The sequence below is a fragment of the Chaetodon trifascialis genome, chromosome 22, assembly GCF_039877785.1.
Source record: "Chaetodon trifascialis isolate fChaTrf1 chromosome 22, fChaTrf1.hap1, whole genome shotgun sequence".
NCBI lineage: Eukaryota > Metazoa > Chordata > Actinopteri > Chaetodontiformes > Chaetodontidae > Chaetodon > Chaetodon trifascialis.
Window position 1 is genome coordinate 20,261,026 of NC_092077.1, and position 15,910 is coordinate 20,276,935.

Consider the following 15,910-nt stretch of genomic DNA (forward strand, 5'->3'; position numbering starts at 1 on the left):
CCTCCTGGTTCTCAGGTGGACGTCGGACATCTTACTTACGTCTGGGACTGTGTCGTTGGGGCAGATTTTGCTTTGTGGGAACAAACAGTCCATGCAGGTTCCCTTTGGAGAGAAAACAGACAGGTGTTGAGTTTGTGTGGGCGGAGCTCTGCAGGTAGCTCCAGGTGTGCAGGTGATGACCTCACCATGACTCTCAGGTGTTTGGCCTCATCGCAGCGGTTCCTGTTGATGTGGAGAACAGCTGACAGGCCGTGAATCACTCCGTTTCCACTCAGGATGTTGGAGGAGTTTATCCGAGCTTCGTTCACAAACAGCTGCACGAGAAACAGAGTTTGGGTTATTTTTTGTGTCGTGACCCACGACGATTGATCGCTGATCATCTCTGCGAGATCCAGACTCAGACCTTTCCGTCTCGGGGGAAGATGCCGAGCTGGAAGGAGAAGCCGAGCAGCGTCTGTTTGTATCCTCCGGGCTGAAGGTCGGTCTTCAGCAGACGCTCTGACGCCACCACGTGGTAACGAGTCGTATTCACATCCTGTTTATTGTACAAAATAAAAGCACAGAGACATTTTTCACTGCGACACAACAAGCTTTTTCTGGGCCGGGGATATCATTCAGAGGTTGTACTTTGCGAGGAGTGACAAGAAAAGGATGAACAAACACAATAATAAAGCCGAGAACGCAAATAAACATCCAAAACGTTCACATGAATGCATCATGAGCAGCTATCGACTAAAATGGAACTATTTATGTTTCTTTAATTACAGAAATGGAAATATTTCCCCTGAAAACTTTTAAGTACCAGAGCAGTCGCAGCCATTTTCTGGAGGTAATCGGTGATGGCGGCGTCTGTCGGAGCGAAGACGGTAAACTCGTCCGCCTGTTCGATCTCGTCTGTCAGGTTGTAATCCTGAACGAAACAGAGCGACACACAAACTGTAGACAAACGTCATAAATGCTCCCTCTGCTGGCTGATTCTGTGTGTGCGGCGTGTTCGTACGATGAGGTGAGATCGGAACAGAGAGAACTCAGGCCTCAGAGCGAGCGTCGCCAGCAGGCCTTCACTCAGTTTCCTGTCAGGAACCAAAACCTGGACAGAGAACAAACAGCGTCTCAGTGTCGCCTCGCTGCACCGTTAGCATCGTTAGCATTATTAGCTCTGTACCTTATCAATGATGTGGATCAGTCCGTTGGTAGCATATACATTCGGCGTGGTGATGGTCGCTCCTCCCACAGTTGCGACCTGAGAACACACCAGATCAAATGTGAACATTGTCCAGGGAAGGTCAAAGGTCGTCTGAGCAGGAGGACAGCGTCTCCTCTCAGGAGACCCCAATGTCCTTTGTGTTTTGCTGTTCAGGACATTTCTGGGCTGCAACCTTTGCCTCCAGCCAATAACAGCGCAGGTGAGGTCAGCAAACAGGTACCTGACTGTGAGCAGCACACATCAAAGACAACAAAGCTACCAACAAAACACCGAAAAACAGCACTCATTCCAAAACCAGAGCGGATATCTGGGGTTGGCACTGAAGGAGAGGATGAGGATGAAGAGCAACCCAGAGAAGGAAGCCAAACTAAAACCGTTCTTTGAGAAATGACAGGATTTAATTTGGATTTCAGTTCTCAGCTTTACTTTTTACATAACCATCAATAAATACAACAGTCTCAGTCACTAGAAGTTAGAAGATGTTTGCTGGCAGTTTTATCGCTTCATCTAGTCTTGAGGGTAGAAATGATAAAAGTAAAGTAAAAGTAAACCATCATCCTGTGAACTCACCTCAATGGTTGCTGAAACAGGAAGTGTTGTCTTGAGAAAGGAAGTCAGAGAAGAAGCGCTGAGCAGGCTGTAAAACGGATGGCGTCCTGGGATCATGTGATTTCTGTGACGTAGGACAGACAAACTGAAGTAAACTTACTTTAATCATTTCAATAGTCCAGCCCTCAAACAAAACATGAGCCTGAGCCGCCCGGTCGTGTTGAGCTGTGACCTGATGAGACTCGGCACGTTTCCCCTCATGCTCCAGAAGTTTCTGTCCTCTGAAGACATTTTAGCGACAGCAGCCGAAGACGGAACCAGGAGGGTGAAGTTCTGCTCCGACAGAGACAGGGACAGACCGGACTCCTGGAGTCAAAGACAGACAAACGTCATCAGTGTAAGGCCGATTCATGTTGACATGAAGTGATTTTCAGCGTCGTCGGCGTGTTTCATGTCTGATACTCACAGTCATCCACGTGAAGAACTCTGAGACGTTCGGCAGAGCCATCAGCTCCTGAAGCATCGAGACAACAGACCACAGACTCAGGTTTGAAGGTAGAGAAACGCCGTCTGACAGGTGACCGTGTCATCACTGCGGAGACTCACCTGTTCGACGGTACCGTAACATATTCGTCCGTCTCCAGCATATCCGTCATCGCAGACACACGTCCACCCAGAGGACAGCAGGTGGCAGCTGGCCTGAACACAACACAGTCTTTGATTCTGTCTTCAGCTTCGTCTCTCATCATCAGAGAAGGAGACGAAACAGTGACCACAGAGACAGTCCGCTGACCGTTAATCAGACTCACCAGGTAATGGCAGCCTCCCCTTGTGGTCACGCACTGATTCACGGCCTCGCAGTCTCGCCCGTCGCCTTTGTAGCCGGCTTTACACGAGCAGTCACTCTGTGAGTTCACAGCGTCATGAAGGAAAAAGGAAAATGTGATGTTTGAGTTGGTTTTTGTTCTCTGGTTTGGACAGTTTGAACGGTCTTTGTGATTCACTGTTTGGGCTCCATGGACATGGACAGCTCGTAAATAAAGAGAGAGAACAGCTGAACCGAAGGGGTTAAAGGCTTGACTTAGATCGTGCAGCCTCACTTAAAATGATGAAGCCTGACTGGATGTTACCTGTCCAGGTCCAACGTAGATGCAGGTGGCGTTGGGGTGGCAGCCTCCTCTGTCAGCACCATCGCAGTTGTTGATTGGCTGACACTCGTCTCCGTCACTCCTCCATCCGGTCAGACACTGACAGATGTGAGAGCCTGGTCCTGTCTTTATACATTTAGCCTGCAGGGGGCGCAGACACAGCGTCGAGGATCAGGATAGGCCAGACGTCTTCATTTAAAATCCTTAAATCTTTAGTTTAATAAGTGACTAACGTTCACGCTGCAGCCCCCTCGGTGAGGTGGAGCACAGGGGTCTGACTCCACACAGGTGATACCGTCACCTTGGTAACCAGGTTTACACACACACCTGAGAACACACGCAGAGCAGTGATGGAGGTCACCTCTGGGACGTTCAGTGATGAACCAGCTTTGCCTGTTGGCGCTACGTTTCCCTAAACGTCTCGTCAGAAGTTGGATTTTTGAGGATGAAGTGAAGAAACTCAGAATTGTGGTTGTAAAGTTAAACCTGAGTTTGATGGACGCAGGTGAACTCACCTGGTGGTTCCCTGGCTGAAGTCACAGTCTGCATGGGCGTGACAGAACTGAGCGTGAACGCCGCAGGCTGCCGTCCTGCGATCGCAGAACCGACCGGTGAAACCTGTCAGACAGGAGTCCTGCTTACACCGACCGTCTGAGTCCGGGCGGTTATCACACTGTCCGTGGACGCAGGGACAGGCTGAGGACAGACAGGAGAGGTTTGACCCAGGTGAGCTTTCATCCTCCTGTCACAGCTGTCTGCATGATGTCACAATTCAAACTTACTTCTGTCACAGTTCGGCCCATATTTGTTGCTGGAGGAGCAGTACTGACAGCGAGAGCCTCCGAAGTTCAAGTCACAGGTGCAGGATCCATTTCCTCCAATCCCCTCGAAGCACTGCAACAGAGACAAACACGTCATTTCCTTTGATCCCCTCCAAATGGACCTCATGGTTACGACACACGTCAGGTGTCATCAGAAAGTGCTGAGGCCGTGTTAACTGACCTGACCGTGTCCGGAGCAGGGAGTCTGGTATCCACCTGGACAGGGTCTGCAGTCTGGACCATAGAAACCTTTACAACATGCTGGAGTCTGAACAAACACAGAAACACACTGAGCGAAGGCCTCCTTCACACCGGTTTGCTTTAAAAACGTTTCTAGTTTACAGGCTTTCTGTTCCACTAATCTGTAACTGCAGATGGTCCTGGTGCTAATCTGAGGAGTTATCCTGAACATGAATCAGTAAAGATGCAATCTGTGTTTGACATCAGAGTCCTGTTTGGTTACCGTGACCGTTGCGTTGCAGAGAGGAGAGCAGCCCGTTGCTGGAAGGTTGACGGCTGGTCTGCTGATGGACAGAGTGTAAATACATCCGAAGGTGGAGGAGCCCTGATCAATAAAGAGGTGGATCAACATGTTTCAGATCATCACATTTCGTTCTGATGATCTAATTCACGCAGATGTAACATGAGGTGGAGCGAGATGTCTTACTGTATAGACTCCAGACGAGCACTGAGACAGTTTGACTTTTGAGCAGCTGACACATTCGCCCTGAAAATCAACAACAGCCAGGAGACACCAACAGTGTGAACGATGCCACGCAAATACACAAAGGTGCACACAAAAAACATGAAATGAGATGAGTCGCAAGTAACTGCTCTGATCCAGAGCAGAATCCAGTGTGACTCTGGATCCAGAGCAGAATCCAGTGTGACTCTGGATCCAGAGCAGAATCCATTGTGACTCTGGATCCAGAGCAGAAGCCAGTGTGACTCTGGATCCAGAGCAGAAGCCAGTGTGACTCTGGATCCAGAGCAGAATCCAGTGTGACTCTGGATCCAGAGCAGAAGCCAGTGTGACTCTGGATCCAGAGCAGAAGCCAGTGTGACTCTGGATCCAGAGCAGAATCCAGTGTGACTCTGGATCCAGAGCAGAATCCAGTGTGACTCTGGATCCAGAGCAGAAGCCAGTGTGACTCTGGATCCAGAGCAGAAGCCAGTGTGACTCTGGATCCAGAGCAGAAGCCAGTGTGACTCTGGATCCAGAGCAGAATCCAGTGTGACTCTGGATCCAGAGCAGAAGCCAGTGTGACTCTGGATCCAGAGCAGAAGCCAGTGTGACTCTGGATCCAGAGCAGAATCCAGTGTGACTCTGGGTGAATGAATAAATGAATGATGCCACAGCAACCAGAGGTGAAAATTAGCTTCACGTTTGGTGTGAACACACTGTAAAAGTAAATCAAATCAGGACCAAAATGGTGAGCGTATGAAGGAACATGGCTGCTGCTGAAGCTCACCTTGATGATTTTGGTAGTGTTGACGTCACACCTGTGAGGCAGCACAGGTTCAATGGAGGGCGGAGTCAAAACTGCATCCAGAACATACAGACGTCCATTTTTAGCTTCCACCGCTGCCTCCAGCACCGCCGCTCCATTAACCAAAATCTGACCCTGAGAAGAAAACATGAGTCTAAGAGAAATTAGTTGGTTTGTTAATTAACGAGCAGCCGTTTTTGGTGCAGATGACAAAATAAAGCTCCTGCTCTTGAACCCCTTAATGACAGTCCTGATCTTGGACTTTATTTTGGAAAAGTCAGAATTCGATGAAATGACACTGAACTAAATTGACAGACAAGCAAACCTGGAGAAACATTCTGTTACTACGACTCATTTTCATTGTCCACTTCTGTCTTGCTGAAGCTGCGACGTTGGGATCTTAAAATGGTTAAACGCACAGATCTGTGAGAGCAACATGGAAAGAGACCTTTAAGATCCACACTTACATTTTCTGTCACATTGACCGTCAGAACCTGATTGGCCATCGTCACAATTCTGGGACTGGACACGGCGTTATAGACCTCCAGCTTCGACCCGGGAGAGTGAAGCAGAGTCAGACGGTTTGATGGATGCAAAACGTAATTAGTGAATTAAAACATTAGAAAGTCGGCTGGACTGACCGCGGTGGACGGGACGATGTGGTTCCTGAGCAGCTCCACCAGTTTGTTGTGACCCTGAAGGTGGAGGACGAACGTGTCAGATAACGGCTCATTGAAGGGAACGGTCAGCGCTGTGATTGGTCCTTACCTCAGCAGTGCTGAGGTACTGCAGGTGTCCTTCAGTCATCGCATCAAAGGCTGAACTGCTGGGAGCAAAGACGCTGATTGGACCAGGACGGTCTAGGACTGATGCCAGGTCAGTTTTCTGCAGAGAAAGGATGTCGCCTTTACATCTGGAGACAAACTGCAGACTTGTGCTTTTTGAGTTGAGCTTATGTGCTTAGTTATTTATTTTCATGTATGCAGTGATTTAGTTGGTCGTGGTCTACATGTACAGGGTCAGGGTCAGGGTCAGGGTCGGGTCAGGGTCAGGGTCAGGGTCAGGGTCAGGGTCGGGTCAGGGTCAGGGTCAGGGTCAGGGTCAGGGTCAGGGTCAGGGTCTCTTCTGGTCGCAGTTATTTACACACTTATATAAAATGCACGCTCTGCTTCACCTGCATTGCATGTACAGAAATAGTTCTCATGGATAAGAACATATATGTGCTGAATGTAAAAAATAAATGTAAAAAATAATGTTGTTAAATATGCACAAATTGCAGCATCACTTTTCTTCAGTTGTCCAGTTGTCTGTCCTCATCACCTTCAGCCCACATCCAGTTTGAAACCAGAGTAAATGTGATTATCAGTTTATTGATTGAGTCCAGAATGACCCGTGGGACAGTCAGCTGATCTCACCTCGGTCACGGTGGTCATTAAAACCTGGGAGGTGCAGCCTCTGGAGGGCAGCAGTGAGATGAGGACATGTCTTTGGAAGGGAGACTCAGTGTCTGAGTGTGATTTCATCTGAATGTGGTCTGAATGTTTGAGGTCCAGGCCAAAGACAAGCCTGGTCTACGTACCTCTAATAAAACCTTGAACTTGTCAAATTTCCCGTAGTCAGAAATGATCTTCATCAGATTCTCCTGTGAGGAAATGTTTTCGTGTGATGAGACAAACAAATCAATGAAATGATCCATAACATCTGGACAGGTTTGACATGAAAACGTCTCTGTCTGTCCACCTGTGTGTCGCTCTCCACCGTGGGTGAGACGCTGTCCATCAGCTTATTGATGATGTGAATCATCCCGTTGGACGCAACGACGTCCGACTGGAGGATCACACCTTTCTTCCTGCTGCCATGGATGCGGATTTTAGTCTGAGTGTCCTGGAAGACAACGAAAAGACGTTCTGAGGAAGGAAAAGTCAGTCAAAGCTTGTTCACAACCATCTGATGTTTGATGGTGTGAAGGCAACCAAACCCAACTTCAGAGTGTCATCATCAATCTGTGGATCGATGAAGACGAGCTGCGCTGACTCTCACCCCCTCTGACGTGTCCGTCTCAGCTGATTTTCCGGTCAGAGTGTAAAAGACATCAGTTTTCTTCAGAGTGTCAAAGGGCATCACCCCGGCAACCAGGTGCATCTTACACAAGTATTTAGCTTTGGACAGGTCGGCCGTCAGAGTCCTCACCTGTTCGACAAACAGACAGAACAGACGATGACAGCAGAGCGTCCCGCCATCAGTGATTCATTTCATCCTGTTATCAGCGTCAACAGGAAGGAAAGCAAGAGCTCCAAAATAAGACTGAAAAGATCAAACTCAGAACAGCAGCTGATGAAAGTTCAGCATCACGAGTCTGATCCTTCAGTTCGCAGGAAGTGATTCTTACTGAAGTTCCTCTGAAGCCTTTATTGATCGGGACGAAAAGAGTGAAAGGACCCAGATTCTGCAGAGGCCACGAAAGAGAACCTGAAAGCACAGAGTCGCCGTTCAGAGAGATGATTCACGAAGACACAAAAAACCTGAAGAAACAAGAAAAGTTACGGTCAAACGTCGTGAAAAGAGCAGCAGCAACTTTCCTGAGGCATGCTGGGAAATACAAAAATGAAGATGATGAAGATGAAGGACGTTCACACGGCCTCCTCTCAACACACTCGACATGAAAACAAACCGTGCTGCACAAACGGTTGGAGATACGTGTTTTAACTGCTCGAGTCAATGTGGAGAACATGTTTGTCCAGATCTTTCTAGAAAACCAAGATTCATGTGGGACATGAGCGGCGTGTGGTCGCATTAGGAGGAAGAGGAGGAGCTGCCGAGACAAAGATCTCAGTTTGAGTCCCCGTCATGACTGCATGTTCAGGTCACCGTTAGCTTAGCTTAGCATTAAGACAGACTCCACCCACAAGCACCTGACAAGGTGTCTGTCTCACCTGTCTCACGTGGTTTTTGACCTGTGGCGTTTGTTCTTCAGTGAAAAAGAGGAAATGATCATCGTACCGAACAGAGCGACGGCGTTGCTCAGCTGACCGCTCCACTGCCCTCCAGGTTCTGTGTTCAGAGCGTTCAGACGCTGGATGATGTTCCCATAACAAACCTTACCGTTACCGAGGTAACCCTGGAGACAGGTGCACCTGCAGGGACAGGTGATTTGTATGATGGCACCAATAACGCTGTTATGCATGTTAACAACACGTTCATCTGTACATCCAGAGAGCACGGTGACTGACTCGACTCGTCCTGGTCCCACGGTGGTGCAGTTGGCGTTCCTGTGACAGGAATCAGGTCTACAGGACTCCCTGAGGCTGCAGCTGCCGTCCGACAGATGATCAAACCCAGGAAGACACTCGCAGTGAGACTGAAAACACAGCAGAGGTTCATTTTCCCCCATGAATGCAGACTCAGTGTGAACAGATGCACTGCTGCCCCCTTATGTACATACGTATGAATTAAACTGATCCCAGCCCTGTTCTTCATCTTGTTCCTGATCAAGGTTCAGTTCAAGATCTTCATGTTGTTCCTGACCTGGACTCTGATCCTAAACATGTGGCTGATCTTGATCTTGTTCTTAATGCTGGTCCTTTGTTCGGATCTTGTCCTTGACGGTGTCCCTGGTCATGAGTCTGAACCTGCTTCTGATCATGATCTTGGTCTTGACCTTGTCCCAGATGATCCTAATCCTGTTTCTGATCCTGATTGCGATCTAATTTCTGACCCTGTTTCTGATACTGATTCTGCTCTTGTTTGCAAACCCTAACCCTGATCTCGATCTTGTCCCTGTCCTCAGTGTTTCCTTACCGTCCCTGGTCCGTCGTGGACGCAGCGTGCAGACTCGGCAGAGCAGCCTCCCTGGTTGGTCTGACACGGATCGATGGCCACGCAGACCCGCCCGTCCCCGCTGTAACCCTGGTTACAGGCACACAGGTGCTGGTTTGGACCGGTGTGGACACAGGAGGCCTGGACATGACAGACCCGCTGGAGACAAGGGTTTATGGCTGTGGAGACAGAGGAGAACACACAATGATTTTAATGTCCTCTGTAGGACGTCTTATTGGTCAAATCAGACAGGAACCAAAGTTGTTCTTTTAAAATATTTAATAACTATTAAACAACATTTTAATAAACTGATCACCTGAGGAGGAACAGTTTCCTCTTAAAGTTGACTTTATAAAAGACAAGTGTCTCAATGTGGACGTGACTAGCCTCGGAGCTAACACTGCTTTAGACACTGTACAGTGTGAGACTCGTCCTTTCCACTTGGGTTCAGCAATCAGTCTTATTACTCCAAACCAGCTGATAAATCTGCAGTGAAGTGACGTCGTGAGCGTGTAACCTGAGCAGCAGGTGAACGATCGTTGATGAGGTGAGACTTTTCTAACTCACACAAACACTGAGCTCCTGATTTCTGGTACCCGGGCAGACACTGACACACCAGCCGTCCCGTCAGAGCTTCTTCCATACAGCGAGCGTTCTGCTGGCAGCTGAGAGCGCCACACTCAGGTGACTCTGAAACACAACAGGTGACATCACAGCACAGGTGAGAACCAGCTCAGAGCTGCACACCACTCTGAAGACAGCATCAGCACAGGTAAAGGTCCAGTCCAAGTCCTGCTCGCCTCCAGCTCTGAAGCAGTTATTGATCCGATGCTCACACTGTAAAAAGTGTTTGACGATGATCAGGAGAGAAATCAGTAACAGCAGACTCACCTTGATCACAGTTTGGACCTTTATATCCAGAGAAACAGATGCAGCTGCCAGAACCTTTTAACCCCGAGTCACACAGACCGTGGACACAGGAACACACTGGACGGACGGACAGACAGACAGACAGACAGACAGACAGACAGACAGACAGACAGACAGACAGACAGACAGACAGACAGACAGAAAGCAAAGATGGAGAATGCATGAGAAATAACTGTGCGTGAAAAGACTGATTTCATTGTTTGGTGTTATTTCAAGTTACCTGAGCTGCAGGTGGGACCGTACCGACCAGATGCACAATCCTCACATGCAGTTCCTGCAAAGCCCACCTGAATGCATCACACACACACACACGCACGCACGCACGCACGCACGCACGCACGCACGCACGCACGCACACACACACACACACACACACACACACACACACACACACACACACACACACACACACACACACACAAAGTTAAATAAACCCAGACTTGCTTCTCCTGAAGGATCACTAGAAACCACCTGACTGCCGACATGAACCGTCACTCACTGACTCAGCGGCACCAGTATACTTCCTGTTTACATCCCCCAAAGCATTATGGGAACTGCAGTTTGGAAACCATGCATCTGGTCTGTTTGGCGTGCTGCTGTAACACCTCAGTTTCCATTTTTTAAAGTGTAATGTTGACTCTGACAGTACCTGTGTCCAGGTGTTACCTGACAGCTGCAGGTCCCGTTTCCTCCCAGTCCATCAGAGCAGAGTCCTCGGCCACTGCAGGGTCCGTCCGCCTGATCGGGACACTCTGAAACACAGACATCACCTTCACAGCTCACTGAGGACACCACAGGAAACGGTCAGCACAGGTTTGCAGAGATGTGAGACGAAGCTGTTTAATGTTTTCTGTGAGGAAACAGATCCACGTCCTTCCCCCTCCTCTTCCCTCTCTTCAGTCTTTGTCTGTCCTCTCCCTCCGTCCCCCTCTTATCTCTACAGATCACCAAACAGCTCTGTTTCCTTCCCGACTGTCATTTACAACTTTTAGCATCAGGACACATCAGAAGATCAAAGTTTACATGGATCCAACAGACAGGAGTCAGAGGCGACGTGACAGAGCAGAAGCTGCCGGTTTGAATCCCAGGACACCTGTGGACACATACATTGTTGTCTTTGGGGGGTTAAACGTGAAGCGTCCAGTCAGTCCAGCTTGTGTGTGACTGTCAGCACATTTCTGTCCTGCTGACGGAGACTCTGCAGAGGAAGGAAGTCCTGGTTCCTGCAGGATGATCTGCATCCTGCAGGGCTGAGCTCTGACCATGTGACAGGCGTCACCTGGAGGCCTCCTCCACACTCCAATTACTACGTTTTTGGCCTTTGAAGGCTTATAAGTGTGCCGTGTGGATGCACAGTTAGTCATCAGATCAGTTAAACTGGTGACTTTCTGCTCCTCTGTGAGGCTCAGATCCTCAGGCAAAGCCCTTTTGGTTGTTCCTAAGTCCTGGTTCAAGACTGAAGGGCCCCTCTGTGTAGCCTGAAGACCTGAGGCTGAAATTAGTGACATCTTTTTAAATCACTGCTTAAGACTTGTTTAAAAAAGCCATTTTGATTTCTTTATTGGACGGTTTTTATATCACTTTACATCATTTTCGGATTTTGCTTCTTGCTTCAGGTTCAGGTGAGATGGTTTTGGTTCAGTACTGAAAAAGTCAAAGTGGCCTGTCGCGTTGATTTCAGTGTCTAAAGAAATCCAGAAAAATATAACTTCAGTTGGATCCCAGAAGTGTTTTCTGATCTGACGCTGACAGGACGACGTTCTAAAACTGTAAACTATTAACGACGACAGTTTCCTGATCTGACATCTGCGGTTAAGTTAAGTTAAGTTAAGTTTGGGCTTGCAACGTACAGCAGGTTGAAAGAAAGTTGAGTGCTGATAGGAGACGGGATGTGGTCTCCATTTTGACTTCTGTTGTGAAACAAATAAAGACCACGTCCACAGTACACGAGGGAGTACATCAGGGCTCGTACTTGGTGGTCCTTGTCTTTCTGTTAGGAGGTCCAAATTCAGACTTCAGCTCAGGAACAGTTGGACCGTCAAAGGAAAGTTTTTCTGAAACGTTTCTATCTCCGATCACTTTCCTGCTCCTCAGACGATGACCCCTGACCTTAACATGTTCCTGTACTCACCGATGCAGTCTGGACCCCAGTAGCCCGGACAGCAGCTCTTCACCTCCACCTCTTTGTAGCACTCGAAGGAGCAGCCGCTGATGGGCAGGCTCAGGCTCGAGGTCCTGATGTAGTACCTGCACAGACGTAGACACACCTGTTTCTGTGCTGCTGCTAAATGTCAAGACGCATCGTGAACATCCAAAGCAAACAGATGGTTTGTTCAAAGTGCTGCTGAAAAACCTTCATCACAGACATGAAGAGGACATGAACAGGATAATAATGTCTGTGAATAAGATGACAAACAGGATCTTTCAGGACTCTGAAGTATCAAAAACACTGAGTTCAGTTAGCTGACGTGTGCGTGCGTATTGATCTGTTGTATTTGTACGTTTACTCATTGAAATGAATACTTTTACTTGATAAGTCAGAGTGTCATGTTGCTCACTTGCAGTCCTTAGAGGTGGATCTGGGGGTCTGTCTGTATCCTGACGGACAGGGCATCAACATGCTGACGCTGCAGGAGTGACACGCTGTCCGAGTCCTCATCACCGTCGAGTTGGAGCAGAAGTTCTGACGAAGCAAACACACCTTCTGCCTTTAAACCAGGACTGAGACTTTGGTACTATTACTAGTAGTCGTAGCAGCAGTACTTGTAGTAGTATTGGTAGTAGTTGCAGTGGTCATGGTATTTCTTGATCAGTGGTGTTCCGACCAATCATTGCAGCTTATAATGAAAGTCAAACTTTTCTTTCAAAACTTGATCACATGACCTGACGGCAGACTTTCAGAATAAAATGAATTAAACAGTTTTTCAGATTCTTCGGCGTGGAGCGTAAACAGGAAGTGAGAGGAATGACTCCGAGCTGTCGTGGTCATCGTGACGCTCCATCTGAATGCACCCATGAAACACTCACAGGTCCTGGAACAGACCTGGAGAAGGCCTGGAAAAGGCCTTGAATGCAGGTTCAAATATTGTGTCTGAACTTGAGGTTCCTTCACGAGAGCTGAAGGTTCCACACGAGTCGTTTTATAGATTTTAATGTTCTCAACAACATCATATGAACACATGAATTTCTGTCTGAATAAATGAAGAGATTCTACCTGTTGTGATGCAGCAAAGCTTATCTTCATCCCGTCCATCCTCATCATCATCAGAGAGACAAACAGCAGCTTTAGGCTCTGACAGGACTCCATGACTTCTGTCCTCTTTGAGTGTCTCAGCTGATCTGTGCTCAGTCTCTCAGTGTCTCTCGTCCTTTTCAGCATCCCATCCTTCCTCCTCCTCCTCCCTCCACTCTGATCCCTCCTCCATCAGTCCTCCATGTGTTTCCTGACGCTCAGAGAAAGCTGCTGAGTCAGCTGATCTTCACTCTGTTGGAGGCGTCGCTTTCTGCTCACACAGAAACAATCAGAGTTGATCTGAGCAGACGAATTATTCGGACAGCGTCTCGTCATTAACAAAGAAAACAAAGCAGAACTTCTGTCACGGATCCTTCGACCACGAGTCTATGAACACATGAACACATGAACACAGCTGAAATGTTCAGGTGTTCACTCACACTCTCTCAGGTTCGCACGTCGAAATGCACAGAGCCATCACCAACATCAGTGACGCTGTGGACCAGCTGTGGACCAGCTGTGGACCAGCTGAGGACCAGCTGTGGACCAGCTGTGGACCAGCTGAGTACCAGCTGTGGACCAGCTGAGTACCAGCTGTGGACCAGCTGTGGACCAGCTGTGGATCAGCTGAGGACCAGCTGTGGACCAGCTGAGGACCAGCTGTGGACCAGCTGTGGATCAGCTGAGGACCAGCTGTGGACCAGCTGTGGATCAGCTGAGGACCAGCTGTGGACCAGCTGAGGACCAGCTGTGGACCAGCTGAGGACCAGCTGAGTACCAGCTGTGGACCAGCTGTGGACCAGCTGTGGACCAGCTGAGGACCAGCTGTGGACCAGCTGAGGACCAGCTGAGGACCAGCTGTGGACCAGCTGTGGATCAGCTGACCCTGCTGTCACCTGGTCAAAGGTGTGAATTATGAAGAACTTTTCATCACTTTGCTCTTCATCATCCTAAACTTTGACTCATCGTCTCGTCACACTTTACATCCTGTTTTGTTTATTGAACTCGAGCCTTCGGCCAATCAGCTAACCCGTACATGATGATTGGTTCTAAACCAGAACTGAAGGTCTGTTTGAGGAACCTGCAGCAAGAAAAACATCAGGAGAACAAAACATTTCACTTCTGATCAGAGCACAGATAACATGAAGCTAACAGTCAGTGTGTGTGTGTGTGTGTGTGTGTGTGTGTGTGTGTGTGTGTGTGTGTGTGTGTGTGTGTTTGGTGAATAGCAGGAAATCCTGGACTGTAAATAAGATTCTGTCGCTCTTTTCTCTTTCCTGAAACTTTCTGCTCTGTCATCACACACTGCTGATAAGACACACACACACACACACACACACACACACACACACACACACACACACACACACACACACACACACACACACACACACACACACACACAAACTGCTGAGTCGCAGCACTGACACACGAACACAGAGTTTGTTTAAACTCATCATCATCAATCAAACGCTGATCTTCGTCTGAAGCTTCACTTCCTTCTTTTTTTTTTAGCTTTTATGTTCAAACTGTTTTTGTTGATCGATCACTTTTGTTGTTATAATCACGTGTGATGTTGGAATGATGTTCATGGATTTGATGAGAAAACTAATCAGAAAGTGCTTTTCTCAGACGCTCACTGTGTCACTAATCATGTGATCGGATCATTCACAGGAATAACTGACGACTTCATCAAAGCTGTTTTTCTTCACAGTTCGAACGTGAACATCGACACTCGTTCATATTTCACACAGATCAAACAGAAAATGGACACTGGTTAACGTTTATTGTCAAATTTAGATACAAAAAGTGATTTAATTACATCCTTTGATCAGGACGTCTTTTCTTTTTTCTTCCTGAACGAGACGAAACGACGATTATGAGTGAAAATGTTTCCTGTTGCTGATAATTGTCCTTCCTGTCTTCCTGTCCTCAGGACTTGTCCTCATTAACTGTGGTCAAACTTTGTCCTCTCCTTTCGCCTCGTTGTTTTTTCTCCTCTTTGACAAAAACTGAAAATTCAGATTCAAAGAAGACGTGAAATGTGAGTTTGTCGCTCATCGAGCGTCAAACTGCGGCCGACTGACGCTCACCCACAATCCTTCACAGCAGCCGAGCTCCAGCTCAGAAACAGTTCTGCTCTTCTCCTGACGGCGGCGCTGCAGCTGTGGAATGTGGAAAAGTGTCTCTGTGAAGCCGTCCTGTCCTTTATGTCCATAAAGTCCACATGTCTTTATGTCTTTTATGTCCAGCATGGAAACGGTGGACTCTGCCACGTTAATGTGACGTACTGTGAGAGATACAGTGGAGACAGCTGAAGCTGATCCTCAGAGAACTGCAGAGTCTTTTCTCCATGATGTCAAACACTGAAGCGTTACTCTCCACTCCATAACTTCCTCTTCCACTTCCTCCTCCTCTTCCTCTTCCTGCACCTGTCCCGTTCACCTCACACCGGCTCCTCACCTCACCTCTCCCCCTCCTCTCCCTCCTTCTATTTTTTCCTCATTTCTTTTGACTTAAAATTATTATCTCCGTCAAAGCATCTGATGACATCATCGTGTGAGTCAGAGCTTTTCCATAAAACAGCTCCTGATTGGTTGAAGGAGAATCCAGTAATGGTCATCCAAGCCTGACACATCAGTTTGTCTTCAAACGCTCGTCTCTTAAAAAAATATATTTTTCAGCACATTTGTCTCAAGGTGTGACGTGTTGTCCTC

General features: G+C 48.0%; 1 protein-coding gene across 1 annotated transcript in view; it reads right to left on the reverse strand.

The window, feature by feature from the left end:
- stab2 (stabilin 2) overlaps positions 1 to 13,289 on the reverse strand; it is a 25,272-nt gene extending 11,983 nt beyond the window's left edge. Inside the window, 36 exon segments of the mRNA XM_070992413.1 lie at positions 40 to 102; positions 186 to 314; positions 404 to 535; positions 803 to 910; positions 1,001 to 1,090; positions 1,166 to 1,243; positions 1,778 to 1,880; positions 1,989 to 2,122; positions 2,223 to 2,270; positions 2,363 to 2,455; positions 2,566 to 2,661; positions 2,887 to 3,045; positions 3,138 to 3,231; positions 3,420 to 3,600; positions 3,687 to 3,798; positions 3,907 to 3,993; positions 4,189 to 4,290; positions 4,393 to 4,452; positions 5,198 to 5,350; positions 5,683 to 5,763; positions 5,857 to 5,910; positions 5,984 to 6,100; positions 6,795 to 6,857; positions 6,956 to 7,099; positions 7,256 to 7,405; positions 7,605 to 7,684; positions 8,216 to 8,349; positions 8,446 to 8,573; positions 9,014 to 9,210; positions 9,599 to 9,721; positions 9,923 to 10,018; positions 10,182 to 10,248; positions 10,628 to 10,713; positions 12,093 to 12,208; positions 12,520 to 12,644; positions 13,176 to 13,289. Of these exon segments, the coding sequence (XP_070848514.1) occupies positions 40 to 102; positions 186 to 314; positions 404 to 535; positions 803 to 910; positions 1,001 to 1,090; positions 1,166 to 1,243; positions 1,778 to 1,880; positions 1,989 to 2,122; positions 2,223 to 2,270; positions 2,363 to 2,455; positions 2,566 to 2,661; positions 2,887 to 3,045; positions 3,138 to 3,231; positions 3,420 to 3,600; positions 3,687 to 3,798; positions 3,907 to 3,993; positions 4,189 to 4,290; positions 4,393 to 4,452; positions 5,198 to 5,350; positions 5,683 to 5,763; positions 5,857 to 5,910; positions 5,984 to 6,100; positions 6,795 to 6,857; positions 6,956 to 7,099; positions 7,256 to 7,405; positions 7,605 to 7,684; positions 8,216 to 8,349; positions 8,446 to 8,573; positions 9,014 to 9,210; positions 9,599 to 9,721; positions 9,923 to 10,018; positions 10,182 to 10,248; positions 10,628 to 10,713; positions 12,093 to 12,208; positions 12,520 to 12,644; positions 13,176 to 13,268 (3,876 nt within the window). The 5' untranslated portion in view covers positions 13,269 to 13,289.
- Positions 13,290 to 15,910: the final 2,621 nt, after the last annotated feature.